A 24,160-nucleotide genomic window follows, 5' to 3' on the forward strand; every position below is an offset into this window, starting at 1 on the left:
TTTTCTTTTCCTGTTTTCAGACAAGTGAAAAAATAACATGTATGTATACTGAGAAAATCTGTTTAATTATAGAATGATATGTAAATGTAACACTAAACATTTCCTCTTCCCAGTCAAAAAGACTAAATGCAATACAAACTGTATAATGGCTATAAGCATGAAGAAAAAATCAAAAGTAGAATGTCGAAAAGCCAGAAGTTATCAAATGATTAGCCTCTTGATCAACAATATTAACAAGATTTATTTATCTTTCAAAGCATTTCTTTATTTCAGCTGTGCCCACCGCAGTAGCCTTTATTAGACCCCAGAGGACGCGGAACCTTTGTAGACAACTTAGTGAAACGGTCCAGAACTCTAAAAGTGTCCCACAGGTTCAGATTACAGCATCTTCCAGGTTACTTAAACTTCAGGCAACCTACATTTAACTGCTTTTTAGAAATAATAATCTTCAATAAAATATTTACTGATTAATCAATAATTGAAGAATGAGTTCTAATCTCTTCTCTCCTTATTCTTTTTCCCTTGTTTCTCTCTAGCCTTTTACAGCAAAATGTGCATGCCTGACACTCTCTTCAACAGAACTGAAAGAGCAGCCAGATGCATTTTTTTTTTAGTCTGTACATTACCTGAGCAGATGTCAGTTTATTTTTGCATATTCCCATACCCACCTCATATACTTTTTGTCATCGGAGTTGAATTTGTCATCAAGTTGACACTTCTAGATTTGCATCTACAATGGGAAAAGCTTTACCTGATGGGTCATTCAAATATTTAGACATTTCCTATGTATAGTCACATGCCATTTCTTTTGTGGGCTGGGCTGACAAATACACTTTCCATGGACTTTTACCAATAAAAACATGATGACTTCCTTTAATGAGGGGAGAAGTATGCCTTCCTTTATGAAAACAATATTTCATATGTTAATATGACCAAGTAAGGAGTGAAAGAATCATAAAAAATTAGCAGAGGAAGCCTGGGACTTAAGCAGTGGAAAAGGAATATATTACAAGGAATCTGGGCAAAGGTATTTATGGCGTTTCTGTTTTGCCTGGACTAGAGAGGAAACAGCATGTATAACGTTCTCTGCACGGTCCCTTCCCTTGCAGCAGCAGAGGATGTATCTCCATAGACAAGTTCTTCTGAAAATGGCGGGGTGGAGGGGCTGGGGAAGCCTAGTGCTCTGCTTATATAATCATGGGATATCTCAGTTCTGCTGCAAAAAGCAACATGAAGTGGCTTGGTGACCTAGTGCCATCTTATTGTACTTGAAGATAATATTTGTATGGCTTTTGAACCAGGCATATTTTCTTACCTACTGTAAAGAAATAAAACAACCCACCACTGGCAGAAACCTTATTCTTCACTGAGTAATGCCAAACAGCTTACTTCTAATGATTGTAATGCATCATAAATTCAAAATAAATTAGTGCCCATTGAAATATAGGCTTCTCATGTTTTGTATTACAGACACTGCCTGAACATCATGCATTCCTGGAGCCAGCTTTCATCTAAGGAGTTATGTTGGTATTCTTGAACCTGAACATATTGAAATAATCCATTGAAATATACCTGCTTCTGCAAGGATTTAACATTTATGCTTGTGAAAAGAATATAACTTAGGTTTACTAATGAAAGAATTATTTTCTTCCCACAGGAGGAACTATGTTTCTTTAGTAACTTTTAATACATCTTACTGACAAGCAATTGGTTAGAAAGTTGACTGATCTGGGCAATATGTATATCTGAACACCTTGTCACGCAAATTTTTATAACATCGGGAGAAATGATCCAGAGGAAATTCTATGATACAAATCTGTTCTTGTCTTAATCCCATCTGCCACTTCAGCTCTGTTTCCCTGAGCAGAGGGTCAAGTGCTTTGCACTCAGGTTATTGTTTACATTTGAGTAAGTAAATATGAAAAGCTTCTAAATCACAACGGCAATGGTTTATATAACCTTGCCCACTCTTTGCACAGGTACAAATTATGGTGTTGTGTGAAAGACAAGACAATCACTCCCACGTGTACTATCTTTGTGACATGCTATTTGATTTTTAAGGAATGATACATAAAATTAGAACTAGCATTGCATGAAACATTCTTTTGGCTTAAACATCCATTTTATTCCCAAGCTGAAATAAAAATTTCAAGCCTCAGAATTTTCATTTGAACTAAAAGTCTTCAAATAAGTCACTTTGAAATATCTCAAACGTCTTCTGTTGTACGAATAAACAAATTACTAATACAAATATCTGGCATTCCCATGATCTAACTTTTCCTCTTAGCTTTTCAAAATATTCACAAACATCTTGTTTCAGGTCATTCGGTACTACATCGCATTTCATTACCAAATCGTCTTAAAAACATTGCAGCTCTCTATTTTTTTATTTTAATATAAGCCAAATTGCAGGACTATGTTGCTCATTATTGTATATGTAGTCACGTAACACACATTGGACTTCACCCTGACATGAATTGCCCCGTGACATTCTGCAATGTGTAGTCCTTCTGCAAGTGCAGCCCACAGGAGAGAGGGGTTTGTGGAGTGCTTTGTCAAACTTTTTTTTTTTTTTTTAGATTTTCTGTAACTTTCTGTGACAATAAAAATGTGTTAAGAAAAAATGATTATTCAGGCCATCTGGCCCCTACAATTATCTCTAACGTTGACAACATTCTCTTCTCATGTGACAATCATACAATTTCAGGTCACTACCTCAAAGTTCAGCCTGGAGAAGCAAAATCTCCAGGGAGACCTGATAGCAGCCTTCCAGTACCTAAAGGGGGCCTACAGGAAAGCTGGAGAGGGACTTCTTACAAGGGCATGTAGTGATAGGACAAGGGGTAATGTCTTTAAGCTGAAAGAGAGTATCTCTAGACTAGCTGTTTGGAAGAAATTCTTTACTGTGAGGGTGGTGAGACAATGGAACAAGTTGTCCAGAGAAGCTGTGGATGCCCCAACCTTGGAAGTGTTCAAGGCCAGGCTGGATAGGGCATTGAGCAACCTGGTCTAGTGGAAGGTGTCCCTGCCCATGGCAGGGGGGCTGGAACTAGATGATCTTTAAGGTCCCCTCCAACCCAAACCATTCTGATTCTATGATTCTACAAGTGTTATGTTACATAAGTTCGTTGCTTCAATGAATAATCAGAACAATCCTTACACTCATGGTGCCTGATTCTTCACCCCTCAATGTACTTTGCAGCACTGGAACTCTACAGAATCCAATAAACTGAAATTGAAGTTAGGAGAATCATACTTAAGGTCAAATTGTCCTGTGTCCCTAGATTTTTACTTTTTATTTATGAAGCAGAAATAAGCTTACTGATAAATAAGTCAAAAGTTTAATCAAATGATTGCTTTAATAAAGTGAACACCACCAGTTTTGCTCGAATACTGTAAATCCTCAAAGCTAATCTATATTTTATTTGTATTTTATTTTGGGGAAGAAACATGAATCATTTATGAATAATGTCTTTTTAAGGTTGATATAAATAAAAATGAGATTTTAATGAGTGCCTCTGGGAGCACTTAAGTCATTGAAGGTACACTGTCAAGAGAGCTTGATGTTACAAACACCTATGGGTAAACATATTTGCATAAATATATAAACATGTTTATATGCTGACTTTAACCAGGTGAAAAAATTATTTTAACTTTGAACTTTATGAGACCACTAAGACATTTAAAATTAAGCACATATTGCAGATTAGCACCATGATGCCCATACTTGGAATGGAGTGCCACGCAGTTATTTTACATGTCTCTGGTAAGAGCATAATATCATCATTGAAAACTGTCATTCATCACTATGTGTGTCAATGGATCTGTTGTAAGTTTTCCTACTGTAATCTTTTATTTTTTCCAGTGTCACTAGCCAAACTGTGACTTTAGAACATTTGGCTATAAATTCGAAGAAGACCTGCAGATTCACCATATGCAGTACATGACCTAAAGCTCTTTAGCAATAATGTAGCTATTTTACTTTATTATCATCATCATCATCTTCTTCATCATCATCATCATTATTGCATTTTGCTGGATAGATGTCCAGGTAAACCAACTAACTAACTAACTATCTAAAAAAATCTTATTTCACCATAAGTAACATCACGCTGCTTCTCACCAGCTTTAAAACCTTATGTTCCTTAATTAAATGTTCATGGTAACAGTTACAGTCTTGGTTTCTTATGGATTGAACAGTTCCTGCAAAGACAGTCTTTAAGTAGAACATCCAGTAGTAAAACCTCCTGCACCTTGTTTAATTACTTGATGCTTTGGAAATTACAACTGTTGTGCTTATGCAAATAGTAACAGATTCAGCTACGTAATTACACACACTCAAAGTTTAGAAACATCACAATAAGGAGGGATTAATTCTGCCATTTGGGTATATGCCAATAATTCAAACAACTCAGAACAGAGCTGCTCTTGATGCTATTCTGAGTGAAATTTGACTTCCAAGGACACAAGAGTACACACATCCACCCACCCCCTTTCTAGGGAAGGTCACACAGGACACCCTCACCTTCTCTTGTGCCAGTCCTAACCTGAAAGCCATTGCAGACTCCTTGGGAAGTTCTAGCTTTAACTTACATTCTACAATGTAGAAAGCAATAAGAAGGTAAAAGCTAGGACACATATGCAAATCTGGAAGCAGCATGGGTGGGACAGAGCAGCTCATTCTTGTAATAGAAGAAAAAAAATCAGACAAGTAAGTTCTGTTCCTGGAAAAGCAAAGGAGCCCTCCATAGGAGAGCAGCATGAATAAGGTTTGTACCGTGTCAAAATCGGTACCACCAGCTGATACTGATAAGGAAGTGTTTGGGGACCTTGTTACAAAGATGCTGAAGTGGATTCAACTTTCAAATCATTCACAGAACAGAAGTAATTGTAACAGATCCATTGTTTTTTTTCAGCTTATAATCAGCTACAAAAGAATGTAAACGGTCAATTATTAGACAAACCAGCTATTCTCCGAGTTGTGTTTTTTTCTTAGCTGGTGATGGAAGAGAGGGAATTACTGGTATGAGGAAAGTCAATACAAGATTAGAGAAGATTTACAAGCTAATAAGTAATTTCAAAATTGCCAGTTACTTTTAATAGTATCACAACTAGTACAACTGAGTTAGCGTCACTGAAATGTGAGAGAACTACAACCCATACAACATAATGAGAGGAAGATTAAAGAAGAAAACCAAACCTTAACCAGAACAAGTTCAAACCACTAATCATGGGTGCATATCTCTAACAGGAATGTTAGATTTTAAGGTCTCTAGGGCTATACTAATACTTAATGTATTAGTATAGGGCAAAAATTGTGTGTGTGGGGGGGGGGGGGGGCGGCGCTCACAGATCTGTGCAAAATGGACATCTGAACTCTTCCTCTATATTACTTCAGCACTCAAAAAAGACACAACTTTAAAACAAGATTCATTTGGTGTGTTAGGAAAGGATGAATCAGAAATTCCTGTTTTTACTGACAGACAACAGAAGATGTCTAGGCAACTGCATCAGATGTAGGTGCCTATGCTGACGAAGATTAAACACGTGAGTCTTGTCCATATAATCTCCAGTTACTATTGTTAAAAGGCTGTAAGGGTAGCACTGCTTCCTTCAAAGTTTACTAAAAGTCAAAGCACTTAGTGATAAGTGTTTCAAAGAGTCAAAGCACTTAGTGATAAGTGTTTCAAAGCAGTACACATAGAAAACCAAAAGGGACATGTTCCAGTCATCAGTGGCTAAGGGTTGCAAGATGTGTTTGAACTAGATGAGGATATCAACGTCTTATGTCACAATCACAGTCTCCTATTTTAATCCCATTCTTTCATTTGACTGTCTAGTACATATTCACCTGAACAAAAGTCAGGTAAAACTGCAGTGAAAACGCTTAACTATTTCTTGACAATTAAAAAAATCCTGCCAAAATTTTGGAAAAGAAAAGTAAGCTTCTCTTTTGTTTGTATGCACCAATGAAAAGTATATTACCTTCTAAAGCTGCAGTTGTTTGTGCTTTTTGACATATGCAAACTTAATAGAATATCACTGTTAAGATTAAAAAGGCTCTGACTGATCAAAAACTCTTCATACGGTATATATGTTTATGTACCTGTGTCATATGTGGTATCTGCAAAAATCTTCAAATCTAGTTAATCAATTAAAAGGGTGTTTAAAGTAATCATAAAAGATAATTTAAAACCACCTCATTCCTTGAGTTCTGCAGCTCCCCTGGCATCAGCATAAATCTGTCACTAAGTCCCTGGTCCACTTACCTCTGTTAATGAGTACAGATCTACATATCTTTATGAATCAGTAAAAGTCTCAGCTGTTGAGATTTGATACTGGATTAGAACATTTTCTAAACATATCAGTACAACTCTGTTTCCCTTGAATATACCCTTCAAAATAAACAAGGGAATAGTTCTTAGACATTCCAAAACAATGGACCAGTAAAATTCTATAATAAGTTCTTTGTAAAGTGCTGGGTTTATTATTTCATTTGAAGTGCTGGTGTGACTACAATGGTATACACAGACTTTTCCTTCCCCACAGTACTTCTCTGGTATCTGCTTAAATATCTCATGATTCCCAGTTGTGTTAGACCATTGTTTTATTACCTTTGAATTACCCGACACACATCACAAATACAACCATTGTATGATCCAGTGATATGAAAAACTATATGGGAACTATTCCAACATTATTAGTACACACAAAATAAGCATTCTTTCGTCAAAGCTTTACAAGCTCAATGAACATATCAAAGGCCTGAGTTTGTCCCTTGATATCTTTCTTAAACAAACCCAAAGTTTTAGTGGTTAGAAAATGTATTTTATGATGCATGTTATTTATTATTGTTTGACTTTGACCCATGACTTGAAACTAAGCAGGAAAGAAAAAAGAATCTTCTTTGCAGATAAAAGAGCTGTCAATATTGATTACTTTACTTATAGAAATCCCTGTCTATAAAGACAAATGAAGATCAAGACAAACACAAAGCCTTAAATAGGAAGAGTGCTTAACTAACATTCATTATGTAATCCACATTGCCTACTTGTATGTAAATGAGAACTATTTTAGTAAAGGGCTTGAGTTAATTAGATTTAAGTGACCACAAATATTTCTATGATATGCATCAAATTATTACTAATAACCTACAGTTTGGATACTCAAAGAGCTTGGTAGAAGCACACTGGAAATTCTTTGATGCATAATGTCTTTCGGACAGTTATTCAAAATTAACATAAGCGTACAACAAAAGACAAAAAAGCCTTATTTCTTTTGGTGGCAGCATGTCTTTAACTTTGAGAATGGCTTCCTGAGCGTGGCTTAATAGACCCCAGTAAAAACTGTGTTTCATGAAAACTTGAAAAAAATGGATCCCCAAAAGTCACTGAATATTTAACGATTAGATCTTAGCCACTCAGCCAGGCATAACAACTTGCAGAGTTAAAAAGTCAACTTGCTCCTGTAGATAGGACAACAAACCAGTTTGAAAAAAATGTATAAAACCACCCACAACAGATCTGGGATTTGTCATCTTTCTTCCCATGACCATTTTAAAGAGTGTTTTCTGAAAATTAGGGAAGGCCTCTGTTCTAAATAGCCATTGCTACTGCAGAACACCACCCTAAAAGGTACAACTTTACTAGAACTAAAAGCCTTCCCAGAAACATAAGAAGCGGCAGTATTACACTTCAGAGGCCTTATCAGGCTTTCTTAGCATTTAGGACTTCTTTCTTTAAAACTGAACTACGTAAATGTATAATACTTTTGTTACTCTTGATACCTTTTTTTGTACTGATCTCCATTTGCTAGTAAGATTCAAAACGCTCTGTTCTTGTGTCACCTCATTATGACTTCTTTTCCTTTATCTCCAAGTCTCAAATTAACTTGACATAGATGTTTTACATATATTTTAGGCTAAATGTGAAGCATTTCCTCATGCCCATAAGGCATTCAGAAAGCTGGTAAGTTCTGCTTTCAAAGACACTCTAAATGAAGTGATTAAAATTCAACACTTTGCATATTTTGATGGAGAAAAATGCTTGCCCTTGACAACAAAGGACACAGGTCAATTTAAGAAAGCTTCTTAATCTCCTTATCCATGGCCACTGAATTCCTTGTGCCAGTATATTTGTAAAAACAAAATAAGACAATGTTACCAGGGAGGAAAAAAAAGTGTAGGAGCCCAGGTCCTGTCCAAAAGTAAAAATCCATAACCATCTGTTGTTTGTGTTACATGGATTTCGCAACTGTCATCTCCACTGTGCACGCCATTTCATCTTCACAGCAATATCACCAAAACACCCACTGAGATAAAATCACAAATATTTTGAACATACCATATGATACATTATTTTCCAAATTAATATTTGACAAAGTCAAAATGAGAACTTGTCTATAGGTTACTTTTGTGTTGTCACATGAAAAATCCTTTCAGGGATTTTTCCCTACTGTTTGGAAACACTTAACCTCAAACTTGAGTAACTTAAGAAATACAGAATAAAAGAGAGGAAGCTATTAAATTCCACATTTTTAAATTATAAGTGTGTTTCAAAAAAAAGTAACGGCCACTGCTTACACTTATATAGCATCTTTGTTCAAAAAGGGTCCAAAGGTGCTTTAAAAATTATTTACTTAGAAATATTATCTAGAATTTAAATTAACTCTTCTTTTTTGAATTTCAGTAAGACTAGCATACATTTCGCAGCTGGGTATGGCTTGAAGGATTTGTCAGCTCTCAAGCTAATCTCTATAAACCAATGTTACACCCAAAAAATTGTTTTGGAAAAACAAATAAACAAACAAAACAAAAAAACCCCAAAACATCCAAACTGAAATTGTCCTTGGAAAAATGAGTTAAAGACAAGGGAGTAAACCAACTGTTTTTTCCCTGAGGAAATCTAAAACTCAAGGTCAGTTGTGTCTGAAATCACCAGACCTGTCACATGGCTTTCATAGCTGCCACTAAGGCTTCTATCAAACCTACACTGAAAGTAATGAAAACATTTTTACTGGAAACAGATCGAGCTCTGATAAGAAGCTCTCTAATCACCTTTGGCTGCTAACACTCAGCAAAGCGAGAGCTGAAGTTCTGAAAAAGAGAAGAATGAACTGAGAGAACTTGAGGTCAAATCTATTTGATCTCTTTCTTGAATTCCTTAATGCTTGTGTATGTTAGAGCATAAATATGGCTCTATAAGAATATGAATACAGATATAGTTTATGTATAAAAGAATACATACATGTAAGCACATTTTATATGCATATGCATATGTGTTCATACACATCTAGAAACACAGATTGTCCTGTCAGGATAACTCAACTAATTCCATTTTGTCCGAGCTTCTGTCCTACAGTAACAAAAGTTTGGTGGTCTCAAGTCACAGTCCCCTGAGTGTGGGAGTCCATCACAAAACCATCACCCTTAATTTAATACCATTGACAGTCTCTGCTCTAGAGAGGTAGAAAAAGGAGTTGCCATGGAGACTGAACTATTGCTCCTCTCCAGAGAATGCCTTCTTTAGGCATGGGCTGAACAGTAGAGCCTGTGCAATACTGGTAACCTGGGTCACACCACAGCATCTGGCTTTTTGGGATGGCTTTTTAGTAAACTCTAATGAACATCCAGGAGATGGGGGTGGGGGGGGTGGGGGGGGGGGGAGAGAAAGCATAAGAAAATAAACAAAACCACAAAAAACCACTATGAAAGTGCATATTACAACAGATTGAGAGGGGAAAAGTGTTTCATATTGATTTGATTTATCAGATTTGTCACCTCTGTTCAGTGCTTTCCTAACAGGGTGAATGCTGTGCTTGACCTATTTGCTGGAATTAACTAGGACTGCAGGAGACCATATGGATTGCCAGATGGTCTGCTATAATTTAATGCCATTTATTCTAAGTATGAAGTAATTGATAAACATAATTAACATTCTTTTAGCTTCTTACTGGATGCCTTTTATTAGTTTCTTTTTTTTTTTCTCAGCCACTGAAAGGTAAGTTAATACCTTGTTACTGAAACACAGATGCCAGCTAATTACTGCAAGAGGCTGCGGCGTCCAAAGCAAAAAGTGTCTGCACAGACTAAACTTACTCACTGACCCCACTGTGATGATTAATAGGTTGAATGCTAAACACTAATGAGGATGACAGATCTTAGATGTTTTCAGGTTACCTTAATTAGTGGTATGATGAACAGAGCGTTCATCACAGACGTACGTATGACAATTCATAGTAAACAATACACCTTGTACTCATGGTCTGAATGTGTATTTCACATTACAGCACATCAAATGCTAAGGAATCAAACCTTCAGACAGCAAAAACAATGGACTGATTTCCTTCAGAAATGTTTTTCCTGATTGCTATTTCATATTCTGCCAGTGATTGTCTAAATGGCCTATTTTTTAGGAAGTGGTTCTAGAGAAGCTATGGCTTCAAAGAGTGTTTATATCAGACAGGCTTGTCATTCTTAGCATTTTAAAACCACAAGTCTGTAACAAGATATCCAAACAACCTGGTCTACTGTTCCTGTGCTGATAAACTTCATAGTGACTGAGGTAGGTGTTAGCAGAATGAATAGTAAACCATTTTATAATGTTTAATGTCGATGTCCAGGTGAAGTTAGTATGCTAGTACTCAAAACAGTAAAAGAAGTATCAGAGAAAAGGCAGAAATACTGAATGTTTTGTATTTTACATGAAAAGTTGGAATATTAAACCTCACAGGTAAAAATGACCACAGCTAAATGTCCCATGATTTGCACCTGTACTGTTAATAAAACATGAGTGAGCTCTGAGATGACAGAAATGGCATAAATTAAATGTAATTCAAAGGTTAAAACAAAAGAACAGCACCTGTGCTATAATGCAAATCTACCCTTAAAAAATTTAGTTCCGATTACAAAATGTGGTGAAAAAGAGTCCAGGTCAAAAGCCACAGCATAGGGAAAGCAGAAACAAACTCCTGTGCCTTTCCCTTCTTCTGCATGGGTCCAGTGCTTGTTCACCGGCCTCCACGGTTACACAGGTACACTCCACAGTGCAAATGCTGATGTATCCTAAAGAAGTGATTACATTAGAGGGAACCTGAGTGACGGGATATACCTGTTCTTTTTGATTCCTTTAGTTCAAGTTACTTCTTCACCTGGTGAATTTTGGCGAATCACATGGGTTTTGTTGCTGGTCCTATAAAATCCTTTGTAATTCTATACTAATCTATGAATAATTTATGATTCTCTACTAGTATATGAATAAAAATGGGATCAAAGTGTCTGAAAAGCAAGCTTTTGTTGATGTTGACACCACTTGTCAAGATGACTTTATAAGGTCCTGTCTCTGTCAGCATTTGAAGAAAGGATCTATTTTTCCATCCCATTAACTGAAAAATATTTACCTGAGGTGCTTAAGCTAATGCTATGCTGGCTGCAGGTTCACTTTTATAGTCAGAGAGGAAACACAGGTATTTAGAGCAACTCAGGTAGCCTGAATTCCTCTCTGTAGGCATCTACCTCTCTTCCCTGACTGTGAAAGGAGTTAGGGTCATTCAGGTGTTGAAACTTAGGTAGGCTGAAATCAGAGATAAAAAAATACCATGCTAAAAATAAGACTCCATGCTTCCTTCAATAGGTTGTTTACTGGACCTGATAATACCATACTTTACTATCACACAGATAACACTTCTGAAAAATACTGGAGTGATGCTCTTCAGTGCTTAAAGATACTGAATCTCAATGTGCTACTGGCACAATGTTTTCAGTTCCTATGTATATATTTCTATACTTAGGTACATATACATACATACATATAAATATTCAATATATATGGAGAATTTAATTGCTCCATCATTGCAAACAGTCTGAGATGCTCTAATTGATTACCTCATAAGATCCAAAGACAGGGCAATACCAGATCTATTGCCTGATATAACCTCTTTTTTGGACCTCTGGACTGCCTGAAAAAAGTGTTTTGCCAAAGTAGTAGCTAGCTCCCACCAATACTTAAAAAAAAAAAATAATAATCTGAAAGAATGAAGGAATTAAGCAGAATTTAACAGTTAGTCTTGGAGGCTGATAGACACAAAACCTGCCAAAGCAGGTTTGACACTTAGTACTTAAGGATGGGTTTATACTTCAAAATCCTTTTTCATCTGTCTTGTTCTTTATTTACACGCTCACAAGAAAAAAGATATCAGAGAATTTATGTTCACCGTTCATTTCAGTCCTAAGAATAAGATTGTATTTTAGCTGTCATACAGATGGCATGTATGAAACATGGCTTTTGGCCTAAATGGAAAGTAGGATTTTAATTTAGAGCAAACAGGGACGAGATATAAACCCCCTGTCTACAGAGGCTTACCTATGCCTGACTAATGAACCTTCACTGCTGTAATAATTTTCTGTGTTTATCCATCATCTGACCTACCTGAGAGATCTCACCGAGACAGTGGAAACTGAGCAAACATACCCCAGTCCCGGGAAAAGTTACTTAGTCATTGCTTTGTTGGAAAACGTGACTGTCAGAAACTGAATTTAGGGCAAATTTGCAAAACAGAATTAGGTAGAGAAACAAATAAAAGGCCCTAAGGGGAAAAGAAAAAGGAAAGAATACAAAATATTTTGAAAGAGAAAGTAAATGGTGCATTAACGATGAAGTGGATACCAGTAATCTCTGATAAAGTATAATACAAAATGAAGCATGTATTTTGGTAAATTCTTCAGGTAATAATGATAAAATCAGGTAGTCATTAACCTGAAATTCTTTAAGACCATAAAACCCCCCAAACTATGATATTTCCAAATTTCACAAATGTCTTACCTCCTGCATACATGACAGCCAACATTATCGATGATATCCAAGCTATCTCACTATATGATGTGTGGAAGATTTCTTGTATTTCTTTGAAGAATACTGTGATGGCTTTGGGGAATGCATAGGAAAACCCAATGGAAATAAAAGCCCCAAAGACCACAACCCATCCCCAGCCTCCATCTGGAGGTGGGTACTGTGGCGCTGCTGATGCTGGTGGCATTTTTGGTCTCTGTCTCGTCTCGAACCAGGCTGAAAAAGAAGAGAAGAAACAGAGTTTCGAACAGTTTTCCTTTTTTCTTTATCAAATTACAGTATTCAGTCATGATCTGCAGGGATTCTGAAGAATCCGCAAAGCAAAGACCAATTTCCTGCTTTCATGGGACCGCAGAACGCAAGTACCTGTGTTTAGAAGCAAAATCTGTTCTGCAATAAAACTTGTCACAAGAATATTTGCAATATCCTGTTCAGTATGTGGCAACTGTTACAATTTGCAGTCACTAAAGTTGTGTTTGCAATCAGTCACTTACTGGAAAGTGACGTTTTTGTGTGGGCTAATTTACATAACTCTACTATCTACAGTGTGGGTTTAGCACAGGAATCAAATGGAAAAAAAAAACAACACAAAAGCCTGGAAGTTGAACTTACATGAACCAATGAAAAAAACGTACAGTAAATTACCACTAATGTGATAATGCCATTGTGTTAGCAGGATTTATCTGTACTTCAGGAAAATCATCAGCAACAACAGCAAGGAATAAATGCATTACACAGTTTTTTTATCATATGCTGTCAGTATTCAACTTTTGACCATTGTTCATAAAACTTGCTTATCTCATGAGAACATCAAAAAAGTGGGTTCTAAATAGATTTTAAATTCCCTGTGTATCCATTATAAAAAATAGAAAATATTAAAACTCCATATTGCACTCCTAGTTTTAAAATTTTCATCTTCACATTAGTTGATATTGATATTACCTGCAGGAACAAGGTGGAGCTTGATGGTACTATTTTTGCTCTGCTTCCACATGTCAGAAGACATCAGGAAGTCTTCCACTAATAACCTCACGAACTTTCCACAGCTACTCTCTAATTTAGAATTTACCATAACAGATGCCAACAGAGTGGTATCTTATAGCAGTTCCAAGAGATGCAATCAACACACTCAGGCAGTGGAAGAAAGCATAGGTAAATACATATAAAACTCCTAAGGCCTGAAATAAATTTCATATAGTTATTATCATCCTGATGTCTAACACCTTAAGCTTTCTACACTTCGCATAACCTATTTAGAAAACATGTAGTAGCTAGAATCTACTTTGTAATTCTGAGACTTTTGCACTATCAAGTCCCTTTATTGTCAAACGCAGATTTGGAGTCCACTGTGCTTTCTTCCCGCCTACACAGACAGCATGAACTGAAAAGTCCTCTTTCCTCCCTGTTTCTTTCTTGGGCATTTAGGCAACTATTACTCTTGATAGGTCTCCTGCCATACCAGTATCAAAAGCTGTGGATGATAATGGTGTGCAGGTTGCTGTTAACGCTTATGATTACCAGCAAGTTCCTATGTGATTTCTTCCATGCCACATATGGCATACTCCAATTTCTTGCAGCAAACTGCATTAGCAGTGGGAGTGGTATGATTATCTTAACAAAAACTAAAACCCAAACTGTGTCACCTTATATTAATCTCTCAGGATAGTGCCTGGAGTACTTTCAGGGTAAACACCATGCAGCACTGTGTGCAATACATGCCACAAAACTAGCAAAGTGTTCCCTTTAAGATTATCTATCGCTAGGCTAGTCCTGTAATAGAAACCCACCATACTTTTGATTCTCCACTTCAGTGAAGCTGATTGTAGACATCACCCTGATATTGGCAGACCTCCAGGGGGAAGATAAATCAGCCACTATAATATCTGGCTTCTATGCAAGGTTGCAAAAACCCAGGTAGTTTGACTTCTGCATCATATCATACAGATTTGCTGCTGGCAGCAATACATACCTATTGCTCGGTACACAGAGCATATCCATCTCTTTATATATGCATGTCCAGAAAGAACCTCTGTCATGTACTTTGTTTCTCCTTATCCTAGTCTCGTCTTAGTATTAATCCACTTAAATACACGAGTGAGGAAAACCCTAGTCTGCCGCTAAAAGTTGGACAGGTAGAGACAATTCTGGTTGCCTAAGACTTAACTTTGGCAAAGCAGATAATACCAGTTTGGTTTTACTGAATCAGGATTCATTACAAGGAAAAGTATTTCAGAAAGCTCACTGCAACTTGTAACACACATAGTGATTATCAATTGCTTTCAACAGCAAAAAAGCCCCAAACTGGCAAGAAAAGCAGAACCCTATTTCTGTGAATTTAATGACAGTAAACAAGAGAATTTGCTATCTGTCCCAGAAAGCCCTTGCTCTACTCAACTGAGAAAAGTTTTGGTTATTTACTAACGCCCCCCCTGTTAACTATTGTTTTCTTACACTTCAAAGGTTTCAGCATATTTGTTTACATATTTCATATTCATATGACATCATTTCTATCTCTATTATAAATTTTAGTAATGCCACAGGACATCAAGGCATTGCTCTCCACAGAAATGGAAAGGGATTATCAATTTATTGAGGAAGCACTCCTTAACCTAAAAATAACATACAACCACTTTGAAAATCAATGTCACCACCTTAAATCAGATGAATGCTGAATATTGCTGAATTCCTAAGGCATCGGTGCTTTGGAAAGATCCCATTATATCCGCCCTTTTAGGGCAGCAGAACAGGCTCTGACAGTTTAGTGCTTTCCTCCCTTCAAAATCTTCAAGTAAACTAAGGGGGCATTCAGGAGATGGCCAAAGGGGCATCGGCTGCTCCTGTGCCTCAGCCCAGAGGCACATTGTGCAAAGCCCATTGCCTGGCCCTGTCTGCTAACCTACACTAGACACGACACCGTCACAAAGAGCCTGGATCACTGTATCTCACACCTCCTGTTTATCCCACAGAGTAGAGTTAATAATAGCTTCCCTGATGTTCCTTTATGATCATGAGAGCCAATTTTAGTGCCAGATAAACAAAAGGTGAAAAGGAAAAAAAATAAAAATACATTTGCACCAAGAGGAACAAAGTATTCATTTTTTAGGAATATTAAATCTAGTATCTCAAACATCCCCTACCTGCTCTTGAGCTAAATCAACTTTCTCCTGTAAAATCTGCACTTAATATCACTGAAACTGAACTCCTTCTAAAGCAGTCTAGCACATTTTAATAGACCTAGCTCTACTCTAAGCCTAACTAGTTCAGATTTGGGTCGCATAGGCAGTATACAGACTAGTGCAAAATCCATTAGCAACCAAAATAAAACAGCATTTTAGATGAGTGGATATAATTGTTGACAAGAGAAGAAGAGGCAGAAGAGGGAGGAATGGCAGTGACAAGCAAAATGCCACTTCAGAGCTCTCAGAGCTTATTATGGACTGTGAAGAATAAAAAGAAATATGGCAGAAAGCATAAAAAGCAGGTGTGTGTGATGCTCATCTAAAGGACATGGTACCAGTCAAAAAAAAAAAAATTAAAAAGCATCACTTGAGTAAATTAAGGTCACCACCAGTGTTTTCAGTCAGTCACACAGATTTCATCATGTGTTTAAAGCTGGCAAGCCAGCACCGCTCATACCTATGCTTCTATAGGCAAGCAGTGGGTGAGGAATACTGCCTGCCCTCTGCCCAAGGAAGCACCAGGGGAACAGTGACTGAAGCGCATCCTGGGTGAAGCCATCAATCTCCTTTCTCTCGATAAGATACAGAGAGGTTTCGCAGCCTCTCTATACCTTCAGTCAGACTGTGCACAGGGATTTTCTCCTAAGCTCCTTCTAGTTCCCCTGTATACATCCCATTTATGTAAGCAGTGAACAAGAACATAGCTTACTGTAGTAAGTGCTGCATGTGCCTACTAACAAATAATAGGAGAGAAACGGAGCAAGAGGACACTTTCCAAACATCTGATATGTAACATTTTTTCTTATCTAGGTCTCAGCACATTTGAATTTAATTAGGCAAATGAGAACTAGTGAACGAAAGAGAGAAAGGGAGGGAGGAAGGAAGGGAAAGGAAGAAAAAAAGGGGAACAAAGAAAAAGAAAAATGCAGCAAGCAAGCAAGCAACAAGGTCAAACTAAGAGCAAATGCTACAGACAAATAATGTATCTTGATATCATGCACTGTAGACTTCAGTCAGTCATAATCAACCTGTTCAGACTGCTCTTGTACCAATGCTTCATTAATATTCTACAGTTGCAGCTGCCAGAATCAGCTATCAATACAACAGCTTGTCAAAGTCTTCTGAGAAGGGGTTATGTTGTTCTCTTGTTTACAGAGAGTGATTTTACTGGGAGTTTTAGTTTTGTTTTTCTGCAACATTAAAGTAACTATTTGCTTTCCTGCTTACATTTTATCAGCCTTGTCCTCAATGTGCCCCATCACCACTTGACTCAGCAGCCATTTGTCCCAGAGTAAAAGAGCTGGTATGTGAAAAATCTGTCCCCAGTTGCTGTAGGACTATTTGGCATGTGTGTGCCACATTCCAGTTCCGCATAGTAAGCCAAGAACCACAAAAAGCTTTGCAAACTTGAGCAAATTCAGTCTTATCCCTGTGGGGTGTCTAAGAAGTGTCATCCACTTTCAGACATGGGAAACAAATATAGTAACAGGCTAAGCAACCTAAGTTGTGTCCCAATTCAGCAGCAGAGCTGGGATGTGGACTTATGTCCAAGTAAGCTGTGAGTTATGACTGAGATTTTTAAGGACATGTGTGTTTTAGAAGCTCATTAAGTAGCAAATGCTGATTAATTGTATAGCTTAATGCTTGAGCTAGGAGTATGGGTCGGATACAATGTTTGCTTTACAGGTTGGAATAGTCAGCTGCTCTAACTTTGCTATATTTGAAATCAACAACGTTGTGGTAGCATTAGAAAACAATGAGTTATATAGGAATTATACTCTTGTAAACGATCCTTGCTTAAAAGCTGCAAAAAAATCAATTTTCTATTTTTATCAACAGATTTTTAATGAATTCCAAGCAGCATGGCAGAATACTGTGTATCATCAAATGGCATTGCCTCACCAACTCCTACAAGCTATTGTCATTATCTTGTGAGCAATATTCAGTATTTGAAGAAAAAAAAAATATTGTTAGTTCTGTGAGAAGGTTTTGTTCTGACTTGGGATTTTTTTATGGCAAAAGGGAGGATGAGGAAAGACTCTGACTGAAGGGATCAAGAGAGCCTGTTGTCTGCTTTTAGCTCTACTCAGTTCCAGAGGCAACATAGCTCCTAATGAGCTGTGGTACCCAACCTTAAAGAAATGGCTAATTGTCCTGGAAGAGGAAAACACTCTCCATTTTGTCTGCATATCTATATCCAGAGACTGAGGGGTATGCAATAAATGAAATCCAGGTAGATGAAAGATACACTCGGAATCTGACTTTATTGCTTTTTTTCCACTAGGGTCTAACCTGCAGGACAAAAACACCCTGTGTGAGACCAAAACTGCTAAAATGTGCCCAGGCTACCTGGCATTTTAGAAAGCTGCTGGGTTTTGTGAAGTTTCTCTAACAGTCTTGAATCAAAGGGCCATGTCTGTGAATGTTTCTCAGAGGTCTATGCAACAATAATATAAATTATATTTATAGTCAATTAAGTGATATTTATGGGGCTTACGTTAGGATTTACTATTTTTGCTAGAAGTCTAGGCAACTATTAAAAAAAAATAATTCACCAGCCTTTCTTTATTTTAAAACCTACTTCACTTCAGTCGTTAATAGTTCAGTATCAAACAATATTAAAATATACCATTACAGGTATTTTCAGTATAAAGCTGTATCTTATAGGAAAAAAACAACCTTTTTTTTTTCTTGAAGAGAAGAAGAGAGGGTGAAGGAACTAATTCCAAATATTCACATCTATGAAACAAATATGGAGCTATTCAACCCATCCATAATTTACAGTTAAGAATCAATATCGTAGTATACTTGTCCTCCCACTGAAGCTGTAACAAGACAAGTATGTGCTTGAAGGCAGTGTGAGAAAGTAATAGCCCCTCACACATCCAAAGCAAGCATATTAATATCATTCCTCCAAATGCCTAGGAGGCTGGCAGAGGCGGGCTCCATGGAGGGAAGCACAAGGGAGGGAAAGGCACACATAAAATAAATGAACAATCCCAGTAACTTTTCTTCCTAGGGTCTGGCATTGTAACAGGCCGATTCTTACTAACAGCATCAGCTGAGCAGACAACTGGATGTAAAAGCAAAGACACCTTGCTGAGTTAAACCAGGATGACTCCAGATGTAAGTTCCTGGTGGCTGTGGGAATAATTAAAGGTCTAATTCACTTTTACCAAGAAGACTGGAATAAGGGCATATGTCACGTAATTCCTTTTCCTGTTTGAGGACTCAAAACAGGATTAGAGACAGAAGTGAACCCTGTAAAATATTGCCCTATAAAAAGCAAAAACTTTAAAATTATGCTGTGACACTGTAATTAAAATCCCATTCACACTAAGGCCCTATTTCATCATGGTTTAAATAGAGGTTGAGGCCAAAAGCTATTACTAAAATTACTATCACTAAAGTCAGGTTTTCACAGAACTGGAACACCCATCTGAAAAAAAATTACATTTAAACTATCTTGGAATGGTTACATCATTGTAATCAGAGGACTGCTGAGTCAGTAGTGAGTAGTAACTTGTCAAAACTATTAGTAATGCAGTGTTTATAACTCATTGGAGTTGGGGGGGGGTGTGGGTTGGGTTTTTTTTGTTTGTTTTTTTTAATGTCATGTGTTGTGCTGCCACATTCTCTTGGGAAACCATAACCTGTATTCATAATCACAGTCATGGCTTGGACTTCCATTCATCATGCCTTCTGTTACTACCTTTTTCATTGATTTTAAGGGAGACCTAAATGACTGGCTTACTCTGGATGACTAAATGCCTAGATGACTAAAGTTAAGTGAAATGAATTCCAACCAAAGCGACTGCAATTCTGTTTTAATTACTTAAAAAAAAGCAGTCAATACAATATCTAGCCTAAAGAGTGTGGCACTCCACCCACACTGAAGTGCACTGAAATGAAATGTTGATGGCTAAATTGAAAATGCTAGCCAACCACTCTGAAGATATAATCAGTTTTAACAATTAGTTGATTGAGATTCATAAAAAAATCTGAATGCCTGGAAAAAAATAAACCGTCAAACTAATCAACCTTTCAAAAAATCCCAACCCAAAACTTTGTTCTGCCATTAAAGAATTACTTTTAATAAGCTCAGCTAAACCTGTCCTTTATAACTTGAAGTGGTGGTTCCCCACACTGCAAGAATATTGATCCACTTATTAATTAATTTCTAACCAATCATACCATCCTTTAAATTTTAGTGCCACTCCCTCATATTTAACTATGGTAGTTACCAGCTTTACAATCTGTTGTATAAGATTATTATTTTAACTTCGTATAGACCAATTTTGAACCATTTTTGGTAATGTAAGCCTTTTCAGTACATCACAACACTTATCTTTAAAATCCACATTGAGTGAATGTTATAAAAAAGAATATTCAGAATAACAGAAGTCTTAAAGATCTGGAGCTGTATGTTTGATACATATTTTTAAGAGTTCTGATGTTTGGAAGATGTGGATTTATAACTTCTTTGTAATACTTTATGTGTGGAAGAACTAAGGTTTCAAGTCAGTATTAATGGAGTTGTCTCCACAGCTGCTGCACATTGCTTGAAAAATAAATAGCATAATCTTTCCGAAGTAGCAGATTTTCCATTATCAATAATAACAGATATTCATTGTAATATCATTCCCTCAATACTTAGCTGCAGAAAAAGAAAAAAAAAATCGATGATGGGAAAAGCTAGTCTATTCTTAGGCTGTGCTATTTCTTAAGTTTTTCAAAAACAAAATCTGTATCTTTTTACATAAACATACAATTTGGAACAGGTAATATTTAATTCATTTACTGCTTAAGATAATATTCACATCCATCTATTAGCTTAATACTTGACATTATGAAGATGCAACAGATTTGAATTCAAATTCTGCTGACATTGATTTCGGTAAACTTTATCAGAAGTTACTCTGTGCTCTGGAGATCAGAATCCAACCCCTGGCTCTCCTCTCTACTTCAATATTATTGTAGTAGTGTGAAAGGCCCAGTGTACTTTCTGTATATGTCCTATACCTCGCCTAAATCTTGGCCTGGAAGCATCATCTCACACATACTGGGAAAATATTTTTCTTCTATTCTCATGCAGCACATGACTCCCACGGGTGGAAATAGTTACTAATGCTTAAGTCTCAGTGACAACTACTTTGATTATGTAATAGAAAGTAAACCGATCTGGATTCTGTTCCTAAAAGCATATGACAGGAAACACATAGCAGGCCAAGGCTGGAAAATAAATCCAGACTGCAAAAGCTATACAGGCTTCACATTTCATTTATTCTTGCCTGTTTGGAAATTGTTACTAGTTTAAGAAATATTTTCTATATTATTAACAAAATGGAAAAAGTTAGGAAGACTTCTGATGACATAGACACTTTTAGAAGTGTGAACTGGGAAACTGAATTAATTATAAGTTATCTATTAGCAAAGCTCCAGTTAACTTATGTACTATATAGAAAATGACATAAATAAGGCAAAAAGGAAATAGGCAGAATCACTAAAACTTATAATGAGGAAGAGAGCTTTTAAAAGAAATTACTCGGGAACCAATGTATCTTGGAAAAGCCAGAATAGTTTCCTCAATTATAGGTATTCAGTCTAAAAAACTTCTCAAGATTTACATCATAAGTAAGAAGCTATGTGATTAATGTAGATTTTTAAAGTTTTGTGAGAGTACAGAAAGCAAGCCATCTATTTGTATAAAATAAAATTAAAAACATACAGATAATTCAAACTGTAAATTCCAATTGATACAGCTGTGCCCCGTAAAGGCTTGATGTGTGAGCTCTTTCTGCCAGTGAAAGTTAAAATATGAGTCATGGATTCCAAGCACAATATAGCCAAAAGATAAATCAGTCAAGAAGTCCTTCCAGAACTACTGAAATATATAAGGTCAGAAGAGAGAAAGAACGAGAGAATGAAAGAACAAACAAACAAAAGAAAGAAAGAAAGAAAAAAGAAAGAAAGGAAAAAGGAAGGAAGGAAGGAAAATAACTTCATCCACCTTAACAGAATTTAACAGAGATGAAAACTTTTTATACATTTTAAAAAAATGTTTTTTAGAACTGAATCATTGGCTTTAGAAAACAAAGTGGAAGAATTCTAAAAATACCAACATTTTTCTCACATTGTCTACCTGACAGTCTTCTCAAGCTGGAGACATTAATTTTTATTTTATTAATCTCATGACCAGTGATACCCATGGGTCTGAAAAAGCAAAACATGACAGTAAGCTATGCTATTAGCTCCAGCTGTCTCCAATTCCAGGCAGATAGATAATCATGCAGATATGCCAGCTTGGTGCTTGTGTGAGCATATCTGCCCCATGCCCCATGCAGGGGCCGTCCTTGAAGATGCACTTCCCATTTCTTAAGTAGAGAAATCAGATTTTAATAGCACCTTGAATACTGTGCAGGGAAAGGTAACATCTCTAACCACCTAGCATTAAACAGCTATGTCCAGCGCATTCACCTTTCAGTCTTTCTTACGCTGGTATTTGTGCTGGTAAATGATGGTAAAAGGTCTACTCTTATTTGACAGCCCATAACTTTGAGCACACTGGTAAAGAAATGAGGGAGGTATACTTTTACATGGGACAATGTAATACTACACAGATACTCATGCCGTCTCTTGATGGTTAACACGGCTAGTAGGAGCAGAATAGCTGTTTGCTCAGTATCCTATTGAGGCAGCTTAGCTCTAGTTGGGTACCATGGCATTGTGCTACATAAAATAAGTACATGCATGATGATTATTTGTCCAGTCTGGAACATGATGATAAAAAATTCATTTGAAGTAGGTACCAAAACTAATATAATTTAAGGCAATGACAATGTTTTAGCATAAACAAATACAGGGAAGGAAGAAGCTATGATTGTATTTGATTTCCATGGGAAGGAAGAGGATGTTTAATTACAAACTTACTATGTACTTTGTCCAAGTGTTAATGAGGTGACCTGCTGATATCTATATACAAAACAACTTTAAAGACCACGATGGTTTAATCAAATTCTGATGTGTACCCCTCCACCCATTGTGAGAAATTCGACATGGGGAGATCAAAAAACCTCTCTTGTCTGTTCCTAACACAGTACACAACACCCAAAGAGTACAACACACTGCTGTTACCTCCCAAAGTATAGTTCTACAATGCTAGAGCTAAAACAATCTTTGATTAATTTGCAACAAGTGTTAGAATTCATCAAGAGGTTAATAAAAATCATATTCTTCCTAGGTGATTCATTTGAAACTTTTCTATTCTGCCATTTACTAAATCCCCACAGAAAATCTAGAATACATGCGTGAAGCCTGTGGTTCTGCTCTGGCATGGTGGCACTGAAAAGCTGTTTAGTGCTTGTCAATACACTCCAAGAGTTGAAGACCAGCCACTGAAGGATGCAAGAGAAGTGGTACATAATTCTGGAACCACTTCCCCCCTCATCCTGACATCAGGAATTTCTGAAGAATCTAGAAATCCAGTTTTTCCCATATTTGTTTCCTATTTCCCATATTTGAAGCTCCCATTATAGATTTTCTATTTAATCCCAGCACTGTATTTGTCTTATATAGCATCCATTTCCACAGCTTACAGTGGGAAACATAAGCCTTCCGGAACATGAGCCTTTTGACCAGAACTTACCAGCTATTTTAGCCCGTCATGAAAGTGCTCCTTTCAGACACTAAGACAAGAGGAAGTAATTTTCTTACTACAAATGGGTGATCCGAACAGGCCACTGTTGGGGTTGCAGACCCAAAAAGCAGAAAACTGAATTCCTGGAGTGCAGTAGCCAGCTAATCACACGATATGAACTTGCTATCGCAATAGATCTGTTTTAGCTGGTAAATTACTCATTTTTGACAGAGAATATGGTGATTACTCAAAAGCAACCTAAAAAATCCACAAGATGCATTTTTGTTGATATATGTAAAACGCATCCCATGTACCAAAGGATGTGACCCTTCTTTGCCAAAACCACACAAAATTAAACAGTCTCATGAGCATTAGCTTTTACATTTCTGTATCATCACACGAAATCTTTACACTTCAGGTTGTTCTCTTGTGAACTGAGATAACATAACACTCATTATTCTCATTATTGAGAATCTAGATCAAAATAATTCAAATCCTCA

General features: G+C 36.7%; 1 protein-coding gene across 2 annotated transcripts in view; it reads right to left on the reverse strand.

Annotated features, from left to right (window-relative positions):
* SLC16A7 (solute carrier family 16 member 7) overlaps nucleotides 1-24,160 on the reverse strand; it is an 82,879-nt gene that overhangs the window by 19,717 nt on the left and 39,002 nt on the right. Inside the window, exons 1-2 of one of the 2 annotated variants that reach the window (XM_005242081.3) lie at nucleotides 13,212-13,368; nucleotides 12,819-13,061 (exon numbers count right to left, since the gene is read on the reverse strand). In XM_005242081.3, coding sequence (XP_005242138.1) covers nucleotides 12,819-13,032 — 214 coding nt within the window. In that variant the 5' untranslated portion in view covers nucleotides 13,033-13,061; nucleotides 13,212-13,368. Of the gene's footprint in view, nucleotides 1-12,818; nucleotides 13,062-13,211; nucleotides 13,369-24,160 lie in introns of those variants that run through there. The other variant, XM_055808426.1, reaches the window with a different exon arrangement.

The sequence above is a fragment of the Falco peregrinus genome, chromosome 6, assembly GCF_023634155.1.
Source record: "Falco peregrinus isolate bFalPer1 chromosome 6, bFalPer1.pri, whole genome shotgun sequence".
In the NCBI taxonomy this organism is placed as follows: Eukaryota; Metazoa; Chordata; class Aves; order Falconiformes; family Falconidae; genus Falco; species Falco peregrinus.